This window comes from Haemaphysalis longicornis, unplaced genomic scaffold (genome assembly GCF_048455015.1).
Source record: "Haemaphysalis longicornis isolate Haplotype H1 unplaced genomic scaffold, Haemaphysalis longicornis Haplotype H1 scaffold_9, whole genome shotgun sequence".
Lineage (NCBI taxonomy): Eukaryota > Metazoa > Arthropoda > Arachnida > Ixodida > Ixodidae > Haemaphysalis > Haemaphysalis longicornis.
Genome location: NW_027526460.1, coordinates 95480464 through 95506966, shown reverse-complemented (window position 1 = coordinate 95506966; position 26503 = coordinate 95480464). Strand labels below are relative to the sequence as shown.

The window sequence follows — 26503 nt, the reverse complement described above, 5'->3', positions numbered from 1 at the left end:
TTGGTTTCCTTGCAACAGGTGGCATAGCCATTCCTGGGGCCTGCGTGGGAATTTTCTTGGGTGGCTACGTCCTGAAGAAGTTCCAGATGAGGCCGAAAGGTAAGAAAAAGAAGAGGCCGTCCTTAACATTGACCCATCAAGTATGTGGTGCTGAAAGCAGTAGGCCACGATGCGCTAAAGCCTTGCAGCTATTGAATTTTTCTCAACAGAGATGTTTAGGCTGGCACAAATCCGTCCGGCGCAGATAGAAAACTCTAAGCGCCATGTCTCGTGGCGACCAGTGCGTCACGGGTCCACCACGCCAAAGATGATGGCAACGAATCTGTCAAGCCATTCCTTCTGCTGTTGCTCCAGCTCTGCTGTTACTCCAGCCTTGCACCACCAGTGCAAGCTGCACCAATTTTTTTTATCAGATTTTAAGATCGCTTTAACCGGTGCCCCTGTTTTCTATCTCTTCTGTAGAGCCTGGTAGACGTATATATTGCTGTGAACATTCTCTAGTTCACATTCATTCATTCATTTGTTCAAATTACCTTTAAGGCATTGAGTGAAAGGGGACTTGTACGGATCACAACGAAAGAGCAAGGGATGGTAGAGCATTTAACAAATTGACTAATTTATTCTGTTCATGACACATCAAACAAACTTTGTATCAGAGAAGCCCTAAAGGGTGGGCAGCTTTCCAATTATCTGGAACAGTAAACTGCGTAGAGTGTGCAGCATTACAGGTTAGGTGCAGCTGCGCGATAACTCATACTGAGAGTCCACCATCTTCAAGTTTTATAATCTTCTAAATTCATGCAATGAAAATATGGTGGGTTCCTTTTTGAAACTTGAAGAACTAGTATAAATCGAGTTTTTGTTACTTGCGTAAGAAATACAGATTTTATTTTCATTATTAAAAAATAATAATATCCATTCTTTTGAGGCATGAATAAGAACTAGTGCAAGTTGCGTGTGTCAAGCAAATGGTAGCATGGAAAAGGGTGTTTCCGAACTTTCAACACCTCCCCATGCATTTGAGGAAAGTCATCACTTTCATAATGTAATGACTGTGAGAAGCTTTAAGTTGCAGTTAAGATTCTAATTTAAGGTAACATCAATAAGCCACTTCCTGTCAGCTGGTGTATCTGTAATTAATATTAGCAGGGCCCTTTGAGTACGCTGGTGTGAACACACTATTTTTAATCATCCTTGATTTTTAGGCAATTTTATTTACCATTCACTGGCAGAAATCACTTCAAGGTGAGCTTTTTTAGGCTCTCAGTGAAACAAAATTAGTTTTTAATTGACAGATGGCTTTGTGGTGACATTCTCAGTCTGTAATTAGTATCACACGTACGCCCCTATTTTATGGCCATAAAAGATGGAAATTTTCAGCGAGAAATTGGGTATAACCTTATTTTTTATGTGCCTATCCCGAGATAGCAGTCAGGTGGTGTTACCCATTGGACCACAGATATCCGTAGGACGTCCGTTTTACGGCCGAACGTCCAAGTCCCGCGCTCGACGTCTGGTGGACATACTTCGGATGTATTTTTCTGGGAAACGTGAACGTCCGTTCAATTTGGTCCGACGGACGTCCGAGCTACGTTTGTGCATGGACGATTACTATGGTCCCATCAATAACGTCCGCTGGACGCCCATCTTACGTCTGTATACATATATATGGTTGAAGTAATATTCCTCGATCATGTTTGTAACTTATCGTAATTAGCCTCGCGTTAATTATGTTATCCATATTCTTGCTGCCTGCAGCGGGAGGCAAACAATTTGTAAGCTCAGGAAACAATTGCAATATCTGTAACCCTCGCGCTTTTCTGGCTCGCGCACAAGTAACTCGTCGCGGGCTGAACGAATTAAAAAAAACGCTAAAAAGAACGACAGCAGATCTCGTAAAGTTTATAAAAACAGTTGGGTTGCTATACAATGTTGTATTGTTTGATTTGCTGCTAATTAGGCTAAAAAGTATTTTTTTGTGTGACGAAAGTTTTTTTTTCTTTTTTGCGATGCAAAGCCAACACTGGTCAAGACACGTCAAGCCGTACAGCCATAGCCATTCGCTCTTGTGTGCGACAATCTATCGTGTGCGAGTTGTGAAGCGCCAACGAATGCTGCTTTCTTCTGACATCTTTTTGCGTCCTCAACGAAAGGTAAGACATTTTTATAAGTGCCGGTGAGTGGGGAGAGGGCGAGGAAATCGTCTTTAGCTTTCCGTGTACTGCAAACGCCGTACCAGCCGTACGTTGTGCCGAAGATAGGCATGACTGGATTAGAGCGTTTTGAATGACAGTGTAAAAACGCGCTCAGGGAATCACCTTTTCTTCGCAAACATAGGCGCGACAAATTAGTTATACCGTTTCCTTAAAGCTATCAGCAGTACGTGCACGTACTCTCGTTGAAAGAAAGTCGTTGAGCATGCCCGCGTTCGCATTCAGCCCGGCGCTACCTACGACGGGGTGTGCGCAGTGGCTACTTTTACGTTCACTCAGGTTTAAGGAAAGGGTTGTAACAATTTTTACTGTGTGAGCTCGGTGCAGAGATGCATTATGCATTGGCCTTGAGGTGAAATGTAGGCACGTGTCACGAAACGTGTAGGAAGCTGTACGGTGAGTTTTAGGTATGGGGGTGATTTCACGACCCCAGAGGGGACGCGGCTGTAGTGTTTACGCCGAGGTGCCTTTAGTGTGGCTCATGCCGGCGAACGCGGTGAAGTAAACGCATTTTGCTGACGCGAGCATGGAGCGTGTACTAATATATTTGCCGTGCTTGCTTATGCACTTGTAGACGCACGTATCAATACCCGCCGCTGTGTCAGTGGCTAAGCCGTAGTGCTACCGAGCCCAAGGACACCGGTTCAATTTTCGGCCTTGGCGGCCGCTTTTCTGATGGAGGCGAGAAGAGAAAACGCCCGTGTGTACGACATTTAGCCGCACGTTAAAGATAACCAGGTGGTCAAAATTCATCCGGCGCCCTCCACTATGGTGCGCACATCTCATATTGATAGACGCCGTCAAAGCGCGTAGGTGAAAGCATGCATCGTATCGAAACGCACCCCACTGACTCTGCGAAGCTTGGAGTTGGGCTACCTGGTGATTAAAAATATTGAAATATGGGGGGAGGGGGGAGGCATTTAGCCTGGCCAATCCGGCTTTCGGTGCGCGAAGTTACGTCCCTCCGCAGCTGCCAGTCACCGTGTGAATGTGTTGTGTATAAAGGTCCATTCACACTTGCGACAGGAGCAACAAAAGTGTGCTGATTTCTTTTCTTGTTGCTGTGACGAAAATTGCTCGAATCTGCATTAGCTGTAGATTCGCGCCAACCAAAATAGTTCAAAAGCAGGCTAAAATTATTTTTGTGTCTAATTATGTAGCCATATATAGGACTAAATAAACTATGAAGTTTGAATTTACATGTATTTGACTTCTTCTGTCGGGTGGCTCCAAAAAGAAACCTGTAATTGTTGCTTTTGGTTTTGCAGGTGCTGACCGAAGAGTTGGGGAAAGTTTGAGCCGAGATGTTCCTGGCATGAAGCGTGATGGAAACATGAAAGGTTGTATTTACATTGGAGGTTATAAAGCGTCAAATAAAAAAAATTTCAAGCTTTGCGACATTGTCTCATCTGTTTTGCCTGCCATATTTTGCAACATGTAATCTATTTCATTCAGTATATTTGTTTTCAGCAGCCTGCTTAACGGTTCAATACTTCACTTTTTCAAGCTAACTTGTTCTTCAGCGTGCATTGCTGGAAGTTCTGTCTTTAGCAATTTGATGGAAATATCCCAAACATACTCGGTATAGATTCATAAAGCTTAATAGTGTAGGTTTCAGTTTTCTAGTAAACTTGAGAACCTGTACTTGCTGTAAATTTCAGTGCTTTATTGATAACATGCCTTGAAGTACTGCTCCAGCTTTAAGAATACTCAATTCAAAAGCCCTTTCTGTAGCTTGTTTTGGCAAAACCCTAATTATAAATGCTTGTACCACACAATGTGTGGACTCGCAACTCCACACCCTATTCATATTTTTCTTGGCAAGAGTGGGAGCAGTGATGCTCGCAGTAGCATAATACCGTGGAAAGTTGCGAGCTTATTATCATAACCGCTTTTCAATACGGAACCATGTGTACACTGTCGGCTGTCATGTTGAAGCATCCTGTTCACCGAGGTGGTAACTGCCTACTACAACTTATTCATATTTATATATGTTGGCACAACTGCCCGCAGTGTATGCATAGTCTTTATTGAAAAGTCATGACGATAATCCACTGTATTATGCGTCCTTAACATCACTGTTCGCACTCTAGGCAAGAGAAATATGAATAGGTTGTGGAGTTGTCTGACCACAGAGTGCATGGGGCAAGCATTTATAATTAGGGTTGTTCCAAAACAAGCTACAGAAGAGGCTTTTGTATGAAGTATTCGTAAAGCTGGAGTGGTGTTTCAAGGCATGTTATCAACAAAGCACTGAGGTTTACAGCGAGTACAGGTTCTCCCCGATTCGAAAAATTTAGGACTAGAAGCGGACGTCCGGTGGACATCCAATATCCGCATTTTGTTATCCCCTGGACGTCCCCTGTACATTTCGGTTTGGAAATGTCCAATTTTGAACATCCGCCGGATATTGGAAAATCCGGCTGGGACGTCTGTCGGACGTTCGTAGGATGACCAATTCCTTTGCATCGGACCATCCCACGGACGTCTGTAAAACGTCCGCTGGCTTTCTGCGGATGTCTGACGGACGTCCAAATGTCCGACACCGATGTCCAACGGATGTTCGATGGACGTCTGTGGTCCACTGGGTAGGTTTTATCTGCATACAATTCTTCTGCATTTTTTGCGAGATTCCTTGCATTTCATTGTGTGCCATTTTTTATTTAACTTTTGTTTTCTCTCTATTGCTTCTTTCCCGATCTCTCGCATTCACTTCACTGCATTGTAATCATCCCCATCTGGCGTAGCAAGCACTGCCGCTAGCAGAGCTGACCTCTCCAGCCCACATTAAAGAGCTCTCTCTGAATACTTTTGAAGCAATCATTCAGTGTGTCACGGGCTGTCTCAAACTATTCTCATTATTTTAAATCATTAACAAAGTAGGCTTAACTGAATAACTTTCAAAAGTTATTGTAGTGAAAAATTTCAATTTCCAGATATGCAGTAAATACGCTGAATATCAGAAGTTTCTCTGAGAGTTTCTTGAACAGAAAAAACTTTATGGAGCTAAAAAAAAGTGCTATAGAAAAGTGCAAGCGTGGCAGTGTCTAGTGCGAAAATATGTTCAGCCATGCCAGGTTTGAGTGATGCACTGCACCAGTTGGTCGCTTGTATTTGATGCGTTCTTTTTGAAGCATTGAAAGCATCTTCGGCACTTCTGCTATTCTCGCGGAAAGTGCTGCATCAAATGTTTCTCTTGACGCTCTACAACCTTGAGGTCAAACGTTTTTTACTGAATTCACTCATTACAGGGGCTATTTGTTTTGTTCTGATTTCCCAACCAGCCAAGGTACAAAAATAGTCCGAGATGCTTAGTATGACACCAAATAATAATGTGCACTTTATTGCTCAAATTCTGCATTTCTAATTTTAATTGTTGGCCCAAATTATGTCAAACACCCTTCAGGCGCAATGATTTAGCGAGCTGACAGTTCCCTAACACCGCCTCTCAGCAGTGTGTGACTTTTAAAGGCAGAGCACTTTAGGGGCTCGCCTTGTCATCGTACCTCGCTTGCTGGACCCAAGTAGAGCCACACGGCGTTCCATCGTAGCAGCTGTCGTCGTGGCATAACCCAAAGGCTTCAAAAGCCAAGCGGTTTATATAGTCATAAGCATTGAAACATTTTGAACCGCTGGCGCTTGTCATACATCTCCCCGTTGTTTAGCACAAAGAAAACTGCACACACATTTGAGGCAAAATACGCATAATTAACTGGCAGCGTCTGCGTTCATTTAATTAGGAACACTCGTTGGGCTGGTTTTCACGATAGTAAGCGAAAAAAAGGGGCAGTGCAACGCCGGCACGTGCGGGAGGAAAAAGCAAGCACAAAAAGAACAGAAGTCCTACTGGCGCTATGTCAGGCAGGGGGCGCGCGAGCACTGCGAAGGCGGGAAATTTGAATTGCATGGGGTGGTAGCAGTGAGCGGATAACGGCGCTACAGCCCATTATGGCGAATCACTGCTCTGCACTTCCGACACCTTTCACATTGAGTGCAACAGCTTTAATTTTTTTTGTGTGTGCTGTATATCCCAGGGGCCATCCAGTTTGTGCTGTGCTTCAATCTGCTGTGCATGGGCCTCTACACGCTGCTGTACTTCCTAGGCTGTGATAATATCCGCATGGCGGGGGCCACCCTGCCCTACTTCAACAAGTGAGTGCTGCTTCCGTCTTGAAGTCCTTATCGAGAAGACGGAATTTCCAATGCTCCTTGGGTGTCATGCCAGTGTCCTTCCCCCGGTGTTTCTCTTGCAGTTAAAAGAAGCGGTAAGTCAGTTGTGTGCCTGGTTTAACTAGTGTGCTCTTATAGCACACTGGTAAAAATATTGTACTACAGTCAAACCTCTAATGTAATGAAGTCTGTAAAATTCGCAATTTACTTCGTTACATTGAAATTTCGCTACATTGAAATTCGCGGTTATAATGAAGTGTTCATCCCTAAAGCATTGCCTGCAAATAAAATATGGCGTGCATACACGGCTGGCGCACTGTTTCTGTTTCTATCGGAGCTTAATCGTCTACGCGGGCATCAGCGTGAACCACGTGGAGCGTTTTCTCCCCGCAAAAACACGCCCCGCAAGCCACAGGCGCGCTGACGCAGCCGCGGAGACCACCCGCACAATGTGGGTAGCTCCAGCGACCGCTTCTAACCGCTCTCTGAAACGCAACTCGAGGGGCAAACGAGAGGGGCATTCGAGAAAAAAAGCGATAACGTGGGCAAAATTTTCACTGTAAAACATCATATGCCCCGCTTACGAAAGCGCCCATCAAATATCCTCCGCGGCGGTAAGCCAAATCGTCTGGCCAGCTGGCATTGCCGAGCGCTTCGAAGCTCCGGCCATCAGGTGCGCGAAACTGGTCAGGTGCCTCCCACTGCCGCGTACAGCGCAAGTCACCAGAAGCTGCCGCCGGCTCGCAATCGCGGACACAAGTGTGCAAAAAACGCGCACGCAGGGCTCATAAAGATTCACAAATGCTTGCTGGAACGATGAAACCCAACAAGCATGAGCGAACTGGAACGAAGGGCAAAGCGGCGGCACGTGGCGGCGGCGGCCCCGCCAGAGGTGATTAGGCTTACCACCACGGAGGATATTTGATGCACGCTTTAGTAAGCAGCGCGTACGTGAGATACGACATTTTACTCTGAAAATTTTGCCCACGTTATCCGCGTTTTTTTCTCGCGTGCCCCTCTCGTTTGCCCCTTGAGTTGCGTTTCAGCGAGCGGTTAGAAGCGGTCATTGGAGCTACCTGCATCGTGTGGGTCGTCTCCGCGGCTGCGTCAGAGCGCCTGTGGCTTGCGGGGCGCGTTTTGCGTTTTTGCGGGGAGAAAATGCTCCATGCGGTTCACGCTGATGCTCGCGTAGACGATTAAACTCCGACGGAAACAGAAGCAGTGCGCCAGCCGTGTATGCACGCCACGCAGTTTGTAGGCAAGGGACTCACTGACAGACTCTGTGGCTCGGTGCATCCGCGGCATTGGGCAGCCCGTGTTGCCGTTCGCATTTTATTGAGACCCCATTTCGGCGCTTGCATCTCCCAAAATATACCTCTACAACTTAAATTTCGTGCGTAGTTCTCCATGAAACTTCGTTACATTGAAATTCCCGCAAACGGGACTTCGTTACACAGAGGGTGAAAATACATGGTGTGCATACACTTGAAGTTACGAAAAATTCCATGGTTCGTTACATCGAGGGTTTCGTTACATTGAAGTTCGTTGCATCGAGGTTTAACTGTATATTAACAGCGGAGCTATTGTACTAGCCATAAGTTCGCCGTTGCAGGAAAGAAGTACCAAGAAAATGCGAAGCACTCGTGAGTGTGTGCCTCACAGTGACCAACGAGTGTCTCGGCACACACAGTGGCTTTAGCGAAAAGATAAAAATACAAAAAGAAAAGAACTCCAGCACTGTCAAGTGCTACCGCGCAAGTAATGCTTGGCATGAGGAACGCGACGATATCGATGCATATGACGATGACTACTAGCACAGTGGAAAGCAACAACGCAACATGTAAATAAAGAATTTCAAGCTTTTGCAAATGCGTAGTCCTTCAGTGCTGACGTATAAAACAATCCTGCAGCTTCGCTATCGTCCAAAACAAGCTCTGAACCCATGGAAAACGCCATGATGTAGCCACTATGCCCTTCTATGTTGTATTAGTTCGAATGGATTAAATTTATGGCTGAATTTCTTTGGCCAGTGTGTGTTCACTGACATGTAAGCAACATTCTGACTGCCCAGTTTTGTTTGCCCTCACAAATCCATTATAGGTAAGGTACATTGAGGAAGGGGATAATGTGGCATCTATCCTTTCAGATCACACGGATTGCTCAGTATCAGAAACACTGATTCTTGCCAAAGAAAGTTGTAGTGCGATATAAACTGCCCCATTCTTCTAATTAAGGGAGGTAATGTGTTTTCCTAGTGGTCCTTCAAGAATGCGTGAAGCAGCTTGGGCAGCTGCTCTAAAACTATGCTGAGAAGTCAAACTTAGCCAATTCACTGAGCAGAGGTTTTACTGTTCTGGAAAGCCAGGCATGAATCCTGGTCACAGCATGAACTTCTAATTAATTGGCATCTGGGTCCACAAAAGACGAGCGTCTCCAAATTGCATTTCATTCATCCCATTTGTCTTGCGAGGGGTGAACCTATGCAGAGTGTGGGTCTTCTTTATAATTAAAAAATCGTATGGAGTGCAGGAGTTTCCCAGTGAACTCCTGTTGCAGGCAGTGCCATCTACAGTTTCGTTTAACCACCAGATTTTTAAGCGCAGAGTTATTTATGGTGTTTTGCACTACTTTATGTCATAAAATTAAGGAATAAGACTTCTTATAGCAGTAAACAAAGATCGACTGTGACAGACAAAACTTGCAAAACTGACCGGTGAGCAGCAGCCGCCAGGGGTGCTTCTCAGTGTCGGAGTTCCTCATCGGAAATGTTAATCGCAAAATGTACCCCTGTTACTGGCCCCGGACGACACACCTCTCCCTTTTAGTGCACTATGGTATTGGCAAATTTACCATTGACTTAACATAAGCCTCACATGGGAGGGTGAACTGTTCATAAGTGCTATGTGCCTGCTGCAATATAAATCTTTTTTGTTTTTGTTTTTACGAGCTACAAACAAGCGATTTAAAAACGTTAGCCCTATTTTCTCATCCTAACACAGCTACTCTTGATATGCGTTCAACACTCCCCCGAGGCAAGCTCAATAAAATGAGGAAAGGCAGGATTTTCGGGGTTCATGAACTTGACTTGCCTAATCTGACTGTGTCTCGGTTTTCCCTCTGACCTGTCCGTATACTTTGGCGCATGCAGCAGCAGCGAGCTGGAGACGTTCCAGGTGAACCTGACGGCGGACTGCAACATGGGCTGCCGCTGCTCTCCCAACGACATCGAGCCCGTGTGCGGCCGCAACGGCATCACCTACTTCTCACCCTGCCACGCGGGCTGCCGACCGGGGGCTGGTCACGGCCTCCATGTGAGTGCCGGGAAGTTTTAGAAAGTGCAGAAATTGAAAACAGCTTTGCAGTTCAGGACTAGTTGTGCAAGCCATGCTATCACGCTTCTCAGTTTCAAATGCGGGGGCATTTACAGATAAGCCCTCATGTTGCTACTCCGATCTGTCCATCTGTCCGTAGTACTTGACATTCGTCCACTTTACCTTTTCCATTTCGTTGGTACACCCTGGACGGTTTAAAGAGTGACACACAAGGGGGGGAGATGGAAAGCAAAGATGGGAATGCGTTTGCTACAAAAATTGTGGCTCTAATTTCATCACTCATCGGCACAAGCTTACCTTGGAAAAGCTAAATGTGCTTAAACAAGGCTACAAGCACCCCCTACCACCACCTCACCCCCCATTTCCGGTCATACTCATTCAGCAGGTGCACATGGTGTTTAAATCCACTGAATCCACGTCTGCAATGTGAATTACATTCCAGTGAAATAGGAGACACAGCCTGCAAAGCTTTAAATCGGATATTAAAACTCTAACTCTTTGCTCAGGGCACTTTGTTCACCGAGAGTCCGTGAAGGATACAGCAGACTTTCTACTGGTTCACTGCCAGTGGACAGGAAAAATATTAGATTTTATCACTGACTCGTTCCTTTTATCGTTCTTCCTGGTGCAAACAGAGGGACACCCTTTGTCTTGATTTTCTGCCACCTAACAGGTGAAAAATTCGTGCTGAACAAAATTTTTTAATATATACTTGGGGTTATAGGTAGTACTCAGTGTCTATTATGAGAAGCTTTTGGCTTGGCATCAAACAAAGCATTGTCAGAGCCTGATAAATGGCACTTAGCGAAGTTGCTCGCAGAGCCCAAGAAAGCCGGTTTCACACTTTCGTTCCATATGTTAAGGTCCAACATAGCAGCACAAAAAACTAAAACTAGCTGCAGTTGTTGTCAGTCAAAGTTGTTCAGAATGCAGCAGTAATCACAACTGCGACTCATCAAGGAGATTGTCAAGGAATTGGACAAGAACCTCAACGAGGCATCATATAATGAAAAGGGGGTCAAACAAGGCAAAAGCTGCGGAGATCAACCCAAGAAAAGTGACGTTGTATGTTGCAAAGAGTGTAAAACGAGAGGTGCAACAATGAACCAACGAGCCTTCACGAGGAAAGGGGTGAGGTTTGCAATGGGGGAGGAGTGAGAGGATTTTGACTGGGGGGCCGTCATGGAGCTGACGGAGAACTCTGACGAGAAACATTTCTTCTAATTTAAAGCTGTCTTTACGACCTGCTTCATGCATAAACCCCCCACCCCCTTTTTTCTTTCATATTGTCAGTGTAAGGGAATCCCAGTGAGCCCAGTGTTGAAGAAGGTCTCCCTATGTCTCCCCCCCATCAGCTGAACTACACGTCCTGTGCGTGCATCGTGCCCAACGTGACGCTGGCGAGCCCCCCCGAGGTGACGGCGGTGCCCCTGGCGACGAGCGGGCCCTGCCCGCAGCCCTGCCTGGCCTTCCTCCCCTTCATGGTGCTCCTCTTTGCCATGACCCTCGTGGTCTCCATCACCCAGATGCCCCTGCTCATGATCATCCTCCGGTGAGCGTAGTGAAGAAGCTGGCCGCGTCGGGGGTCGCAGCACATCCTCTTGCCGTGTGCTCGATTTTTGCTATGCCTACAATTTGAAATCAGTTCGTTTTGAGTCAGCTCATTTCCAAATTACAGGTGGGAGGACTCAATCCTAGATTCAAAAACAATTCGTTTTTGCACAGATTTTTCATATTGCTATCATTGAAAAATTATTCATTTTTGTGCGCTTCATTTCTCAGGTTTCTGCCAAAAAAAACAATTCATTTTCGTGCAGTGTGTTTTTTAATTGCACTTGGAAGGACTCAGTTGTCACTTCACTTGCGCTTAAAAAACAGTTTGTTTTTTTGCGGTCAATGTTTGAATTGCAGTCTGTATTGATTTGTGAAGTTACGAAAGAGGCTATTTGCTGGGCTGTATTCAGTCCTTTGCGGGGGATCAGTGGAAATACAAGTTATCTGCTGCTCTGCATTGCCCTATCCCCACTTTCAACAGATGAGGTCACTTAAAAACATCCCTTTTTGGCTCGTGCCCCTTCGACATTGCACACCTGTGGTTTAGCGCACTCTTGTTGGTGAAGGCATTTCGAATAGGCCCACTTAATTTTGGTTTCAAAAAAGAAACAATGGTTTCACAAAATCGTGACAGATACAACAGCCAGTTTGCCTAACTGGTGTCAGTATGAAATTTAATATGGTCTGTTGTAATTTGAACCCTCATCTCTCCTTTTTTTACAGATCTTTCTAAAACCTTCACTCTAGTAGTTGTAGACAAGGGCATTGCCAGTCTTGTTTTTACTTGTTTTTAGCTGGAGTTTTTACTCCACTCTTCTTTTTACCTGTTTTGAGCTGGAGACGACAGTAAGAAGTCGTTGAAGCATCAGCTCTGAATCAGTTTCACATGTTGTTACTTGTTCTAAAAAAATTGCAGTGATGATGTGGGAAGAGAAAAATGCTCAGACTGTCTGCACTTCACTCATTCCAGATCTGTTGGCGAAGAAGAGAGATCTTTCGCATTGGGAATGCAGTTTGTAATATTCAGGCTATTTGGTAAGTAGAACTTATTTTCTAAGTGAATGCATTGTCTTATCTAGCATGGTTGTGTATTTCTCTTCGAAATGTGGCCACTTGCACGCAATCCGAAAAGTTTCTGATAGGGTGTTTTAGCGGCTTCCTGCCAAAATCTTTTTTTTACTGCAAGCTTTTGTGTAAAAAATTTGCGCTTGTCTAAATATGGGAAAAGTAATTAGGAAATGAGACTACACTTACATTGCAGTGCAAGGATAAAATAAATGTCAATGTGTTGAGAAAAAAAAAGCGTTAAAAATGCTGTTATGTTACGTGTGCACAAGAAAATGCTGTTACTTGGCACTGTTTATTGAATCGGGAAATGGGCTTAAAAATGTGGGTATCTGGCACAGTGACTCGGAAGTGAATCCAAAATAAAAGTTGGTGAGTTAGGGGTCTATCAATATACTGTCAAGTTGTGTGGCAAAGAAATTTTTTTGTCTGCGTATAATGTCGCAGCAAAGGATGGACCACTGACTCGCAGTAAAAGCTCCTTAATTCAGGCTCCATTAAATTTGAAGTCACCACCGGGGTTCAGTCATGCTTTTTAGGGGCCCACATGTTAAAAAGCATGTAATTTCATGCAAAACATTGTTCCTCAAACGATAATTAACACATTACTGTGCAATAGGTGTATGTATTTGAACGACCGTAGGGACAGTTAAGTAATCAAGGAACATGATTGTCTGGAGAACATGAACTCACATGCTGGAAAGAGTCAATCTGCCGAGAGGGAACAATAACTGCAGTTTTGTACTCCTTCACCTGAATGCATTGCCAGAATGCGCTTGCATTTATTGCGAGACACTCGCAATTAAGTTAGCATGACGTTAAGTAAGGATGATGCAGGTTCAAGAATAAACAAGAAAACATTCTTTTTGCTTTTGACTTTGAGAAATGGTAGAATGAAAACTGCAATGAGAGCTGCTCACAATTCATGCATCACAGCGCAGTGCCAACAGGGCACATTCACGCGGTTTCAACTGTAGATACGGATTGGCTGTGGCTCTGGCTTGCAAACCGGGCCTACACCTCGTGGAAAGACAGCCAGCCGCATCGTTATCACCACATAGTTATGAGTTTGTTTATGTGTCGTGGTGTGGGCACATGTTTTCGGTGAAACTGAGCGGTGTGAATGTACAAAATGTTGCAGACGGCTGGCACTATGCTCGTTTCATCTTAAAATAAATTTTCCAGCCCAGCTCCACGGAGTGAAAATTTCGTTCAAGCAAAAGCAAGCCTGATAAATGGTTCGTTGTAGCGAGGACTTGGTTGCATTTACTTCTATGGCTAGCTGATGGGGAATCAGAAATATTTCGTTGAAGTGGAGTTCGTTGTAGCGGGGTTCGATTGTACTAGTTCGAATGAACAGAGCGAAGACGACGCAAGAGACAAAAGAAATGATGGCGTTGACTTGAGCAAGATCAGCGTGTCAGTGGTGGAAAACCAGCAATGTTTAAAATGTTTAAAGCGGCAATGTTTAAAACTTTGGTTCCCAGCAGGACCTCCAAATTTTTTTCCAAAATTTTCCCCTCAAAAGTGGGGTTGTGGCCCTTACACGAGTATATATGGTCCATCATCTTTAAAAGTACAAACCTGATGTGAGGACAGATTTGTTCCTGTGTGGAAGGATTTCATTTTAGGTCACTCCATCTCTTCTCTGTGCTAAACAAGGCATAAGTTGTTCAGCTGTGCTTAGTTCGACCTTTTTTTTATTTGAACTCTTTCAATACCCCTCTGTGGAATTCAATATGAGGAGCTTTGACTGTATGATACAAGAATCTGTTGTTTTGTAAACTAACACACCTAATAACTTGAATCAAATTCTTTTGGAAATTGCAGATATGGCATCTTACGTTTGTATTTGTAGAGGAGCTGTTGTGAATTTCAAGTGAAATTTCGATTTTGCAGCGTCCTTTCATGTATTTATGAGGCTAAGCAGTTGTAGCGTACATGTTTTCTTCCTGTTCCCCTTTCAGGCTACATCCCGGCCCCCATAATGTTTGGCAACGTGATTGACTCCTCCTGCATCCTCCGAAAGGCTCACTGCGGCAAGCCTGGAGGATTCTGCTTGGTGTACGACATTGAGCAGTTTAGGCTGAGGTGGGTTCTTTGAAGTGCTGCCGTTTGAGTTACAGTTAAACCTCATAACAGTTAAACCTCGATATAACAAAGTCGTACTTGGAGGCGTAAATTTTATTAAATCGCGAATTTCGTAAAATCGAGCTTTCAATTTTACCGTTCATTTAACCAGTTATTGAGGTTTCACAAACTTGCCCACGGCAAAATTGTATTAAGCAATTAGGTTTACTTCCACTGAGCCCTAAAGAAACCGATCTCTCCGCAACGCAGCTGTCTAATGAACACGGGTGAAATGAAGATGACCATGCTCAAAGAGCGCAATTTATTGCCACCAGCACTCAATGTTCAAGCCATAGTGAAGAAGCCCATGAGCAGTGCTTGGCACTTCTTGACCTAGGAGGGCTTTACGTGAAGGGCGTATGCTAACAGCGCTAACAAGGCTTGCTCTTAAACGTTCGCCTGAGCAACGCATGCTTCCGCAGTACGTCAATGGCATCCATCACTTCGGTGGCTGTCGGTTTCACCGGCACTTCCTTGGGCTCTTGTTCGGAGCACTTTTCTTTTCCTTGGAGTGGTAATGCTGCTTACAAGACTCACCTAATGATGCACGAAAAAAATATTGATGTGGTTATCAGCGAGCACAACCTAGATGAGAAGACATAGAAAAAAAAACTTGAAGTAGGCTTCGACAGTCTAAGCACAGAGAGCGGTGGCGTAGGCAACGTTGGAGACGTCAAAATGTGGGATGCACTGTTAAGCAGTCTATGACCGCTAGCAGTTTGAGCAGCTTCTTTTATCACTTGTAATTGTTGTAAACCGTAGCTTTCACCGTTTTTCTTTCATTTCAGTCTTTTGAGGGTTAATGCGAATACTGAATGTCTCAATGTAGGCTCTGAGAAGCAAAATAAAACATGGCTCGACCAGAATTTCGTTCTTGCTTTCTTGCCGTGACTTCGTTAAATTGGCAGCGCCGCACGAAATTACTTCGTAAAATCGAGATAAAAATACCTGCATATAGCAAAATTTTAATAGAAAACTTGAAAAAATTCGTTATATCGTGAATTTTGTTAAATCGAGGTTCTTTATATCGAGGTTCAAGTGTATTAAAGTGCAAACCGAAATTTGATTGGTGGACTACAGTCCGCCCCGACTGTATTGATCCCGTTTACATCAAGTTATCCTTTATATTGAACTATTTCTGGACACCGGTACATTTGCAGTGAGAATATAGAGCAAAAGCTATGCTGATATCGAACAAAAATACGAGTGACAACCGGTATATCGAATGCCAAATGCCGCAGAAGTGCCCCCCCAAGTTGGCTTTCCCTCATGGGCAGTGGGCGGCTTTCTCCTCTCTCACCTCACTCCCTCTTAGGCGAGCTGTTGACACCCTCCCTTGCAAAAAATTATCCTGGTGCTTTTTTTCGTTCGTTGTGTTTGCGTCGTCCACACTTTGTGGGCTTTTCGGAAGTGTAGCTGTGGTGTCTAGCGCTAGTGTCACTAAATAAAGGTATATTTTGTGGCTCTAGCTTTGGCAAAGCGGTCAAATTTGCCTTTCGCCGCGAAGCTGGCAATCGTGGAAGAGTTTCGAAGAGCTACATTGCCGACATTGTACCGATCACAAGTGAAAGTGGGTGCAGCAATGAAAGCTATGACGATCCTTTGCCCACAACTTCCGAAGTGATTGGTGTACTTGCACTAGTCCAGCGCTTCTTCGCAAATGTGTAAGATTGCGGCCTCAGCTGCTCCGGCTCTTCACACAGTGTGGAATCTAGTTCATGTGAAAGTGAGGCTGCTTCATCAATAAAGTGTTTTTATGAATGCTATAAACTTTTATGATGCCCAATTTTTTAGCTTGCTTATATCGAATTATCCCCTATATCAAACTCATACGTGTTTTTTTGCAAGTTCGGTAGAACCGGGTTTGACTGTAGTAGGCACTCCATGTTGATAATCATGGGAGGCTGCAGTGTCAGTGGGTTTACATTGTTCTGAGCCTTTGAAGTGGCCCTGTAAGTTTAGAGCATAACAAAATCTAGGTTGAGAGGGTGAGCTCCATTATATTCGTACCACATTAAGGTATTCTGGATACCACTAGCGTATTCTCTGAACATTCTCTGGAGTGTTTTATGGCGCTCCCCCACCGTTCTCTAATGATTCTTGGCTAATCTCAGAAGTATCTCAGTTGTTTTCGGTCCCCCCCCCCCCTTTTTTTTGGTCCCCAGAGGGTTGAACACGTCCATACACTGGCCACTCTGGTTGCTGTGCTGTAAACAAGAGACACAGCGTTTCTCTTCTCTAGAACAATAACTCAGATGTGTGGAACATTTGTGACAGTTGGTACACCTTTTGTTTTGTGGGGATTGCTCCAATGGTGTGTATGTTGGTGATGATGTACACCTGCCGCATTTGTCGTGGAATGCCCACCTTGTAAAGGTTACGCTGCTAGATAATGGAGCCGCAAGACCCTCGACCGAACCCTTAAAAGAGACTCTCTAACACTTCCAATAAGTGTTCTCACTTTTTCCTTCGCGTCTGGAAGCTCTGCGAAAGCTATAGTTATCGTCAACACGGAGCGGAAATGCGTGATTTGCTCGCCGCAGCAGATACGCCTTCCGTTTCTGCTTTGCTTTTGTGGCTTTCTTTTTAAAGTGGCTATCGAATGCATTCGTTGCTGCAAATGAAAGAAAGCAGGCCAACTGCCGCTACACCGCTGTAGTGACGTAATTCCAGCACTTGAAGAACGCCAAGACTGTGGAAGAGAGAAAATGTTCTTGAGCAAGTTTCTAAGCTATCTGATGGGCATAAGGCAGTAATTTTTTCTGTGGTTCTTTGTGACCCCTTATTCTAAGTACTGAGTGTGTTTGTTGACTGTGTTCTGCAAGCATTTAGAATTTAGAAAAAAAAGTGAAAAAAGATGTTGCAGGGTTTTTTTTATGGTGAAGATGAGAACAAGTGGGCATTGATGATAATAGTGGTTCGATATGTGCCAGGAGCCACTTCTTTCTCTTTACAATTTGTAACAGCATTTTATAGCCATCATCGTTACATACTGCCCCGGTAAATTAAAGTGCATAGTGATAAGCAGGACCAAGTCCCTGCTTACCGGAGCCAGTGGTGGCCATCTGATTCCTCGCTCATGTAATGGAAGGAGGGAGGGGAGAAATGCAACTGCACTCCTCATAAGAGACCATGACGGTTGAGTAGTAAGTGTCTAGTACAGTAGACTCTCAATAAACGGAACTTCAAGGGACCGAAAAAATTAGTTCCATATAACAGGAGTTCCATTTACTGCGAGAGATGTGCTATAGTGCAAATTTATGTGAGTACAAACTCTTAATACCATTTAACTCTTTCGTTACCGCGGAAAAACGGCCGATTTTGAGTGCTTCCACAAAACTATTTTTTTCTCTTGAGCTAGTGGACACATTTAGCATTGCTATGCATGTAATTGTAGCTTATAGATTGCTCTTACAAACACATACCAGCAGTTTTGTGAAAGGTACAATTACTTACAGTTTTTTATTAGTCAATTAATCAGAAAAAAATGCAAAAAAAGTATACACGCAATGTATATAGGCAATTGTAATGAGCCTAAAAATTATTTTAGGAATTCTAAGATATACAAATTGTTCCTACATTTCTTGGCTATGATTCAATATATATATATATCAATGCTGTACACCAAGTTGTGTATTTTTGTGGGCCCGTCAACCTAGCAGAACTGACGGCTGTGCCACTCCTCGAAGCCACTCGAGTGTAAGTCGGTCATGCATCCAAGCACACTTTTTTGTGTTCTGACACAAAATCCTTTTCACTTTATTGGTAAAAGACCAGAAAAAAAATCCAGTGCTCTTGAGAAGTGTCGCGCATCGCTCCGTAGCGGTAATCCGACATGAGTGCCAGGTAGGGGTGTGCGAATATCATTTTTTTAATTTCGAAGCGAATTCGAATAATAAAAACAACGTTCGAATCGAATCGAATATTTTTCGAATACGAATACTTATTGTTTTTTGTAAAATTAAAGTTTTCACCATTTAGAGACACAAAAACTGCAACTTTATTGCACAAGAAATCATACAAAGTAAAATTAGAAATTACACAATACCATTGCACTCAACAGGTTAAGGTCTGCACTCACTTAAATGTTAACGTGGAGAAAGGTTAACTGCTCGACATGTTCGGGGAGCAGTGACAACCTCCTGCTCGTCACGACTCCACCAGATACCGAAAGCAGCCGCTCACTTGAGACACTAGTGGCTGGCATGCCCGGGCCCGTGCACATTGCCGCGCGCTGATACAGTAAAATCTCGATGATACTAATCTTGCGGGACCGCGAAAAATATTCGTATAATCCGAAATTTGTATGAACCAACACATCCCAAAAAATTGAGCGCTGAAAAAAAGTTTTTGTTTATTTCTTCTCTTACTTTCGCGTGAAGAAATTCGTGATTTTTTCTGCTTTTTTTAACCCCCATGTCGCAAAGCAGTCCTTTCTGGAGCACGTAAAGATTCGCGCTCGTCTCCTCACTCGCTGTAAGTGTAACCAAGCTCGCTACACGCCGCAACAGTCAAGCGTGAACCGCATGGTGCGTTTTTGCACGCGATTCGCTCGCCTCGGCTCTGCGAGCGCTGTATTTTCACGCCCGCATCGACGATTTCGCGCCCGCAGTAGCGCCTACCTCGGTCAGAAAATGACGCACGACGCGCGCGGCAGAATGGAGGAGCCTGACTACTTGCGATGAGATCGAGACAGCCGGCTTGGTTCCGCCGGAGATGGTTAGGCTGGTTAGGCTTAGCACCCCGGCAAATATTTTACGGGCGCTTTCTAGCGGCGCGGATGATGTTTTATAGTACCGTTTTCGCATGCATTATCAGCTCCTTTACCGCACAAGCAACTTCGTGTCTTCCTTGAGCCGCATTTTAACGAGCGGTTAGAAACGGTCGCTCGAGTGCCCGCGCCACTTCGCGGCTGGAGCCCGGCCGCGCCGCGCGCAGTGTGAGGGTGGTTTCGGTGGTTTCCCGGCTGTGTCAGCGCGCGTTGGGCGTGCGCGGAGCGTTTTCGCGAGCAGAAAAAAACAACACCGATACAGTCTGCGAAAGCACGTACCGTTCGCCGTGTATATGCTTCGCCACTTTGCTGCTGAGACACGCTCTGAATTTATTTATTTTTTAGTTTTGGGTGGTCCGAATATTTCGAACCATAAAAGTGTCGTTCGAATCGAATCGAATACCAAAAAATTCGAATCGAATATTCGAAGTTTCGAATATTCGCACACCCCTAGTGCCAGGCTATCATGAAGGTGATAACGCGATATGATGCGGCGCATTTGGCAAAATATCCCTACCGTACGTTGTCCAGACCCTACACATCAATGTGTAACGCCGCAGTCGTCAGATAGGCAGCCCGTTTTGTTTATATCACACGACTCGCCACTATTGCGGGTTCAAATTTCACTCTTGGCGCGGTCTCTGCACGCGAAATATCAATAAAACATAATAAAATCGAAAAATGAGTTGTCAATAAATACACCAGATGGCGTTAGTTGTCCGCCAGGCGCCGTTTTTAGCTTTCGTGGGACGTCTGAAATCATCGGACACCGGCGTCCAATGGCCTATGGTACCGTACTGAAAGAGTAATGGAACTCTAAGCTCTAGAAGGTGAGCGTAGCAGATAGTTTTTCAGAAAGAAAGAAAACTGCAAGAGATTTATGCACAACATTCACAAAGTTTATTTGGCAACAGTTAGTCACTTTGCACTAAAAAACGCATCAATTTTTTTTGTTTGAGTCCTTGCAACTGCATCTTCAGGAACAGGATCTTCAGCACCTGATGCTAATGGCAATGGGTCTGACAAAAAGTTCGATTTTCGGTTCCATTTACACGTTGACGCAGGAATTTTACTTCCGATTACCAGAAGTTTTTTTAAATGCAGAGCATTTCAGTAACTCACGATGTCACCCGCGTTGACGTCCGTAGTCGTAGTCCGCACCCCTCCCCCTACACTATATAAAAAAAAATACTATCCGGCGCCTGGTTTCGATCCCTCGACCCTGCGGGCGGAACGCAATGTACATGGTGCTCTACCCACTGCGCCACAAAGCCGACACAGAATGGGAGGCTACGAACGCGCCTTATATCCTTGACTCATTCAAACTACGTCAAGAAGCTGCTGATACAACGCATTCACTACCACCAACTCCCCAAACACTAAACGTTAACGCAATACACCCACCCCCTATGCGACGCATTTACTCGAGTCCCCCTCGCGGGGAGATGGGCCCAATTTTTTACGTTATCTGAGTACAAATTCAGCCAACTTACAGGCTACTGTTCCGTTTAAGTGGGGATTCTGTTTATTGAGATTCTACTGTACTAGAGTGGAAAAGACACACACCCCATGCGCAGCAGAATTTTCATCCATCTTGTCAAGAGGGACAGTTCTGTGCCACCCGCTTTTTGCTAATGTGAGGAAGGGAAGTGTGAAGTGCCACCACCTGCCACCCCACTTTCGCCCGAAAGAGGAGTTCAACCCCGAATGATTCTTCCCATGTCCAGGTACATAGCGGTGTGCTCGGGGCTGAAGGTGGCGGCGGGGCTGCTGTTCTTCCTGGACTGGCTGCTCATCACGTGGCGGCACAAGCGCGAGCTCAAGGAGGCGCCCCCCATGACCGTGGGGGAGATCGTCTCCTCCATCATCTCGCTCGACCGGCTCTCCGCGCTCGGATGGGGCGACGGGGAGCACAAGGAGGACGTCCTGCCGCTGGGCAGCTGCGCAGAGGACGTCGAGGGCGGCGAGAGCGCCGCGCACGTCGTTACGGATCACGACGAGAGGGCGCGGCACTGCCAGCCGCTCCTCAGGAACAACTCCTCCGCCGCTCAGCCGGGCACCTCGGAACTCGCCTGCTGAGTTTTCCTCTCCCGGAGCAATTGGCGGGATGGCAATAGTAGTTACGACGATGCTCCTGTAATGAGGAGGCAATCGCTCGGGTGTGGGCGAGATTGGCCCCCAGCTGGCCGCGGGGTTGAGTTGCGAGCGGTTTTCCAGCTGTGCAAGTTTTCAGTTTAGCTTTTTCAGCGGGCGAACGGTTAGCAGCGAAAAAGCGCGGGAAAATCAGCAGCAGTGTGTATTCCCCTTCGCTGCAACGTCCCCGTCGGCTTCTTTGAGGGGTAGGCCCTGTGATTTTACGGTTCTTGTGCAAGTAATATGCAGACCTTACAGTGCCTTTGAAGCTTATATCCCGGGCGTCTGATGCTGGTTGGAGGATGAGTGGGCCGGCCTAATGCAGCCGCACACGGGGGGGGGGAGACCCTTTGCCTCACCCTCGCCCGAGCGATTGTCTCTCTTATTAACCGGATGAGATTGTTTTTGTTATGAATGAACGATTGCGCACGGCTCTCCGTGGAATCTGTCATCCAAGTAACATTGTACAAATACTGAAATATTGAAACCCACGCACCAAATTGGAGGCTTCGTCATTTGCAGCGAGGAACTGTTCTTTGTCTCTCTCGTTCTTGTTTCAACGAGCATCTGGCATTTAAATGTAGGGTCACCCGTTGTCACTGCATTTTATTGTGGCATTTTATTTTCTCCTCACACGACTTCTAGACTCTGTCACTACCATTCTTAACACATTGAGAGTAACAAACGCATTTTCTTTGTTCATACTCATCACTTACTTTTCTCTCTTCCTTTCTCTTTCCTTTTTCTCGACAAATTATCACAAGTTCAGGCATTTCTATCATGACAAAACTGTCCACATTTCAAGCAGTGCATGCAGCTACGGTGCGAAGAGGTTGCTGTTTACGTCAAACAAATTTTCCTTAACTATTGCATGAAGTCAGAACTTGGGACACCATAGATTCTAGATACTTCACCTCTAGTGCAGCCGCCGTATGCACTGCAAGTTTTACGTTCGTGTCTCGACATCGCTGCATTCATGAAGATAAATAGAGTTCAAAACTTGTTGTTGCAAACAAAAACACAACTACTACTGCACCAGCTTGATGTTGCCTTACCAGATACGGGGATTTTGATGCAACGCTTTCTTTTTAGTTGCTTGTGTTGGCCTGATCACGGAGCCTTTGATGTTTCTAAGTTCATTACGTTGTTGGTGCCGTGAAATGCGTTACACAGGTGTCCGATGAATTGCCTTGCCAACCATTTTTTTCTTTCTGGGGAGGGGCTTCCTGTTGTCTTCTGTGCTTCCCATTGCCTGTTCTGTGACCACACAAGAGCAGAACCATTTTTGCCGCTTCCATTTTACGTTTTGAGGAACTCTTGCCGCCTGTGCAGCGAAACGTCCGGGGGCTGCGCTTTATTTCGAATGGTTCAGTGGACCAGAGATCTGCATGTGCGTGCGTGTGTGCGTGTCTGTGTACGTGCTCATACCCTGCCCTTCGCTTTTGCTTTTGTTACTTGTACGTCGTCGACGAGAACTGCGAGGATTGTTGCGTTTTTTTTTTTTTTTAATCAGAGGGCCACATCTTGCCATGGAAATGTTGAACCTAGCTATTAATTTGTCGGCTAGATTCTACTGTGACTCTTATAGCTGCATTTGGCAGTGCTGTTGTATCGAGTTGTTCGGGAGCGTCTTTAAGCCGTGGAATTGTATATTGTATTGGAAGGATCGATCCTACAGAGGAATAATATTTTTTAAATCAAAACCGTGTTTACATCAGTTCGAGAGTGTGCAATTCGTTAGTACTTAAATTGAGATTTGTGCTTCTTGTCGTATTTTTGTTTTTTGTAGCAATGGAATAAACGTCACAGCTGCATATACAACGTTTAGCGTCCAACCAGATTTGCATCTGATTAAGGGAAGGAGCCTAGCATCGGAACTTACGGAATAATTAACGTTTTCTTCAGTTACACTGTGAATGGATAAAATAAGTTACTGTTTCTGCTTGTGCACAAATTTTATGTTTTTAGTTCATGTCATCATATTTTTCAGTAGCAAAATGTGTTGAGCATAATTGTGCTGCATTAAAGGAATATAAATTTTCTTTTCATTGCCACACCTTTGTATAGTCTCAAACGCCGTAGCGGAAAGTCATTTCCTGATTGAAATTAAATTTCGTCTTAGGCTAACATTCATATTTTGTGTTGCTTCGCTTGTGCAAAATATAAAAAAAAACTGATTCTGTTCAAACTTTTCACCGTTTGCACACGAATTCTGCACAAATCTCGCATTTAGGGCCTCTTTGATGCCAAAACCAGTGACCACATTTATTCGATAAGTTCCGTAATCGGGTAAAAACGGATTTGTCTTTCTAAAACACTCACTTATAATGCTTCTTCGTCAGCGCTTCATCTATTGCTCTAACCCTCCCATAGACCTGCGTTAGCATTTTGTTTTGGCGTTACTGGAAGGCGCCACTGTTCCAAGACGTGGTAAGGATGGCTGTTTTGAAGACGACAAGTGTTTTTACTTTGTTTCAAACTGGTCGAGTGAGTTCTGTCACTGGTCACGGTGTTAAACAAAACCGACTTCAAAAGCAAGCTTTGCAGAGTTAGCACTCAAATGAACAACCGGTTTGTACGGAACAGATTCTTAAATTGTTCGCACAAGTGTTGCAATAACCCGTTGCGTGACGCGATAAACCATATTCTTTGTGCTTGTGTAAGCCCTTTATGGTGCGAAACGTCGTTTGTTTCTCGTGTGTCTCTCAGCCACTGCAATTTCAATTTCCTGACCAGAATCTCGGTGTGCGGAACGACCAGTGCTGTGGTCGTTCGCAAGCATGTGATACACTGTAAAATATATCGTCACAGCTGGCTCTTCTTGCCTTTTCTTTTTTGTAATATATAAATAGAAATATATATATACGTGTCATAGAGAAGATATTTTGAGAGAGAGAGAGAAAAAAAAGGTTTAGAGCCGTCTAGCAATGTCACAAGTTTTCGCGTCGAGTTTTTTTTTTTCTAGTAGGAGGGAAGAAAAAAATGCACATTTTAGAGGCGGATGGCAATATCAGTGTTTCAAGCGCACGCATGTGTAAGGGATATGTGTTTACCGTTGCACACGTTAAGCGACTTTCTTTTGTTACGTCTTAATGCTCTGGCTGAAATGCAGCCCCGAGCATGTTGCAGGAAGCATGCTGAATTGTCTGCCATTCGCCGAGTAACTCACTTTTGAGGAACTCACTTTTGAGGTGTCTGGGCCTAAGGCAGGGTGCTAATGATTACGATTTTTTGAATCGTTATAAGAAAAATACGTCTGTAGAAGTCACAAGAAAGCCACATCGTTTGTTTTGGCGGGAACAGTTAAATAATTTCTAATTGCGAAGACGCAGAAATGTGCTTGTTTTCATTTTGCCGTCTGCGTTTCGTAATTGTAAGGTTTAAACGTTTAGATGTAGAGCTTCTGAGCAGGTATCGCTTGCTTGAAAAACAATAGGAGCAGGTCGCGCTTTGTCATATCATTAGGTCTAGCAGTTTTCCACGCTTTGCAGCAAGTTGTATTGAGCATGTATGAAAGTTGTATTGGGTTTGTATGAAAAACACCTTGTACCAAGTAGAAAAGTTACGGGAGATGGTGACTAGACTGACTACGACGTACTTTCAGCAAGCTACCAATTTTGGTCTTCACAAACTGTCTTCTAGGCGTTCGGCTTTCCAGAGGAGGCAGTCTATTTCTGGCAGAGTCATGCTGATGGGAGAAGAATGTTCTTCGCTCGAACCTGTCACCGTTGCGCGCTCGCATTTGTTATGTGTCTGTAGGGTTTTAATTATTGTGTAAAGTGAATAATCGATATAGGGAGATTATTGCTATTATTATATGCACTCTACTTTTTTTCCCTACGTGTCGAAAGTTGAACTGTTATTTTTAACCCGTATTTATTTACTTCACCCCTCTGTCTTTTTTCTTCTTTTTTTCTTTTTTAATCATACTACATATATAACAGATGTTCTCTAAGCAATTTTAAGGTTCCGTCATATGTTGCGCTCTTTTTGTCGTGCAAGAATTTTGCAGGAAATAAGAGAAAATCGTTTCTTCCACTGATTTACAGTAATGGTCGAACGCCGTGTACTTGCATGTTCTTAATGCATCCACAGTGCCACTGTTTTGGCAGCGTTCCCTTTCTTTATTCTTTCCTCAGAATGGGACTAGCAAATCTGTCTGTTTTGGTGGGAAGATAGTGACGCCACGTGCGAATGAGAAATGTATGTGCGGGACTATGCATATGCGAGCTCCTTTCTTCCTTTACGTACTGGTTAAGTGAAGCAGTTGTGCGTCTTTGTTACTACTGTTGGAATCGCACTTCCAACCAATGTGTTCCGCTGGACTATTTGTGCGGCTGCATGCACTGTTGCAGTTTTCATATTTCCTTTTTTTTTTGTACGAGAAGCTTTTGTGGCACAATAAAGGCTGTATTGTTTGAACATGGCAGCGTCGTGTTTCTTGCATGCTTGTTTGCAACACTAGTTTTCAGCCGTTTGGCGAGACAGGCTGAACTGTTAGTAGAGCCCTCGTGGGTTCTGAGCCAAAAATTTTTTAATATCTAAGCTATTGTCGTGAAACTTCATAGATGTGTGTGGGGAAATAATTTTTCTGTAGAACAAACAGTTAAAAATATGCGCAAATTTTTCTCCTAAAGGCTTTGTCAGGGTTTTTGAAAAAGCTACATGATAGGTGCTTATACCTTTTACGCAACCATTATCTGTAGTAATCAAGGAGTGCAGTGAAAGTTGTTTCACTGCCATAGCTCTCTCACTTCAAAAGATATAAAACTTCGGGATTGAATAAGAAGATTTAAATGTTTATTCCGGATTTTCAACGATGATTCCCGGGGAGATACCGTAACTTCTGGTACAACAAAGCCAGAAAGGGGAAGCAACCCTTGTGGCATAGCTTTCTTTGTACTATAAAAATGAGCACCCAGTCAGCACTTTTTTTTTTAACTTCATCTCTTTTACAAAATTACTTGCATATGCGTCAATATTCATTCCGCATAGATTTCTTATTTTACATTTGTAACATGCATGCTGCAATACATTGGTCTGCCAATTTTTATGACAATATATTTCAAATATATTTCGAAAATGGCTCGAGTATTGAAAAAACGGTGGTGACCCACACTTCAAATGATCAATTA

The 26503-nt window shown here is 44.4% G+C and overlaps 1 protein-coding gene across 6 annotated transcripts in view; it reads left to right on the top strand.

Moving 5' to 3' along the window:
* Positions 1-25794, top strand: part of Oatp30b (Organic anion transporting polypeptide 30B) — a 260754-nt gene extending 234960 nt beyond the window's left edge. For all 6 annotated transcript variants that reach the window (XM_077682802.1, XM_077682801.1, XM_077682800.1 and 3 more), the window contains 7 exons: positions 19-99; positions 6248-6365; positions 9532-9694; positions 11071-11267; positions 12240-12304; positions 14302-14425; positions 20963-25794. In XM_077682802.1, the coding sequence (XP_077538928.1) occupies positions 19-99; positions 6248-6365; positions 9532-9694; positions 11071-11267; positions 12240-12304; positions 14302-14425; positions 20963-21314 (1100 nt within the window). In that variant the 3' untranslated portion in view covers positions 21315-25794. The remainder of the gene's footprint in view (positions 1-18; positions 100-6247; positions 6366-9531; positions 9695-11070; positions 11268-12239; positions 12305-14301; positions 14426-20962) is intronic.
* Positions 25795-26503: the final 709 nt, after the last annotated feature.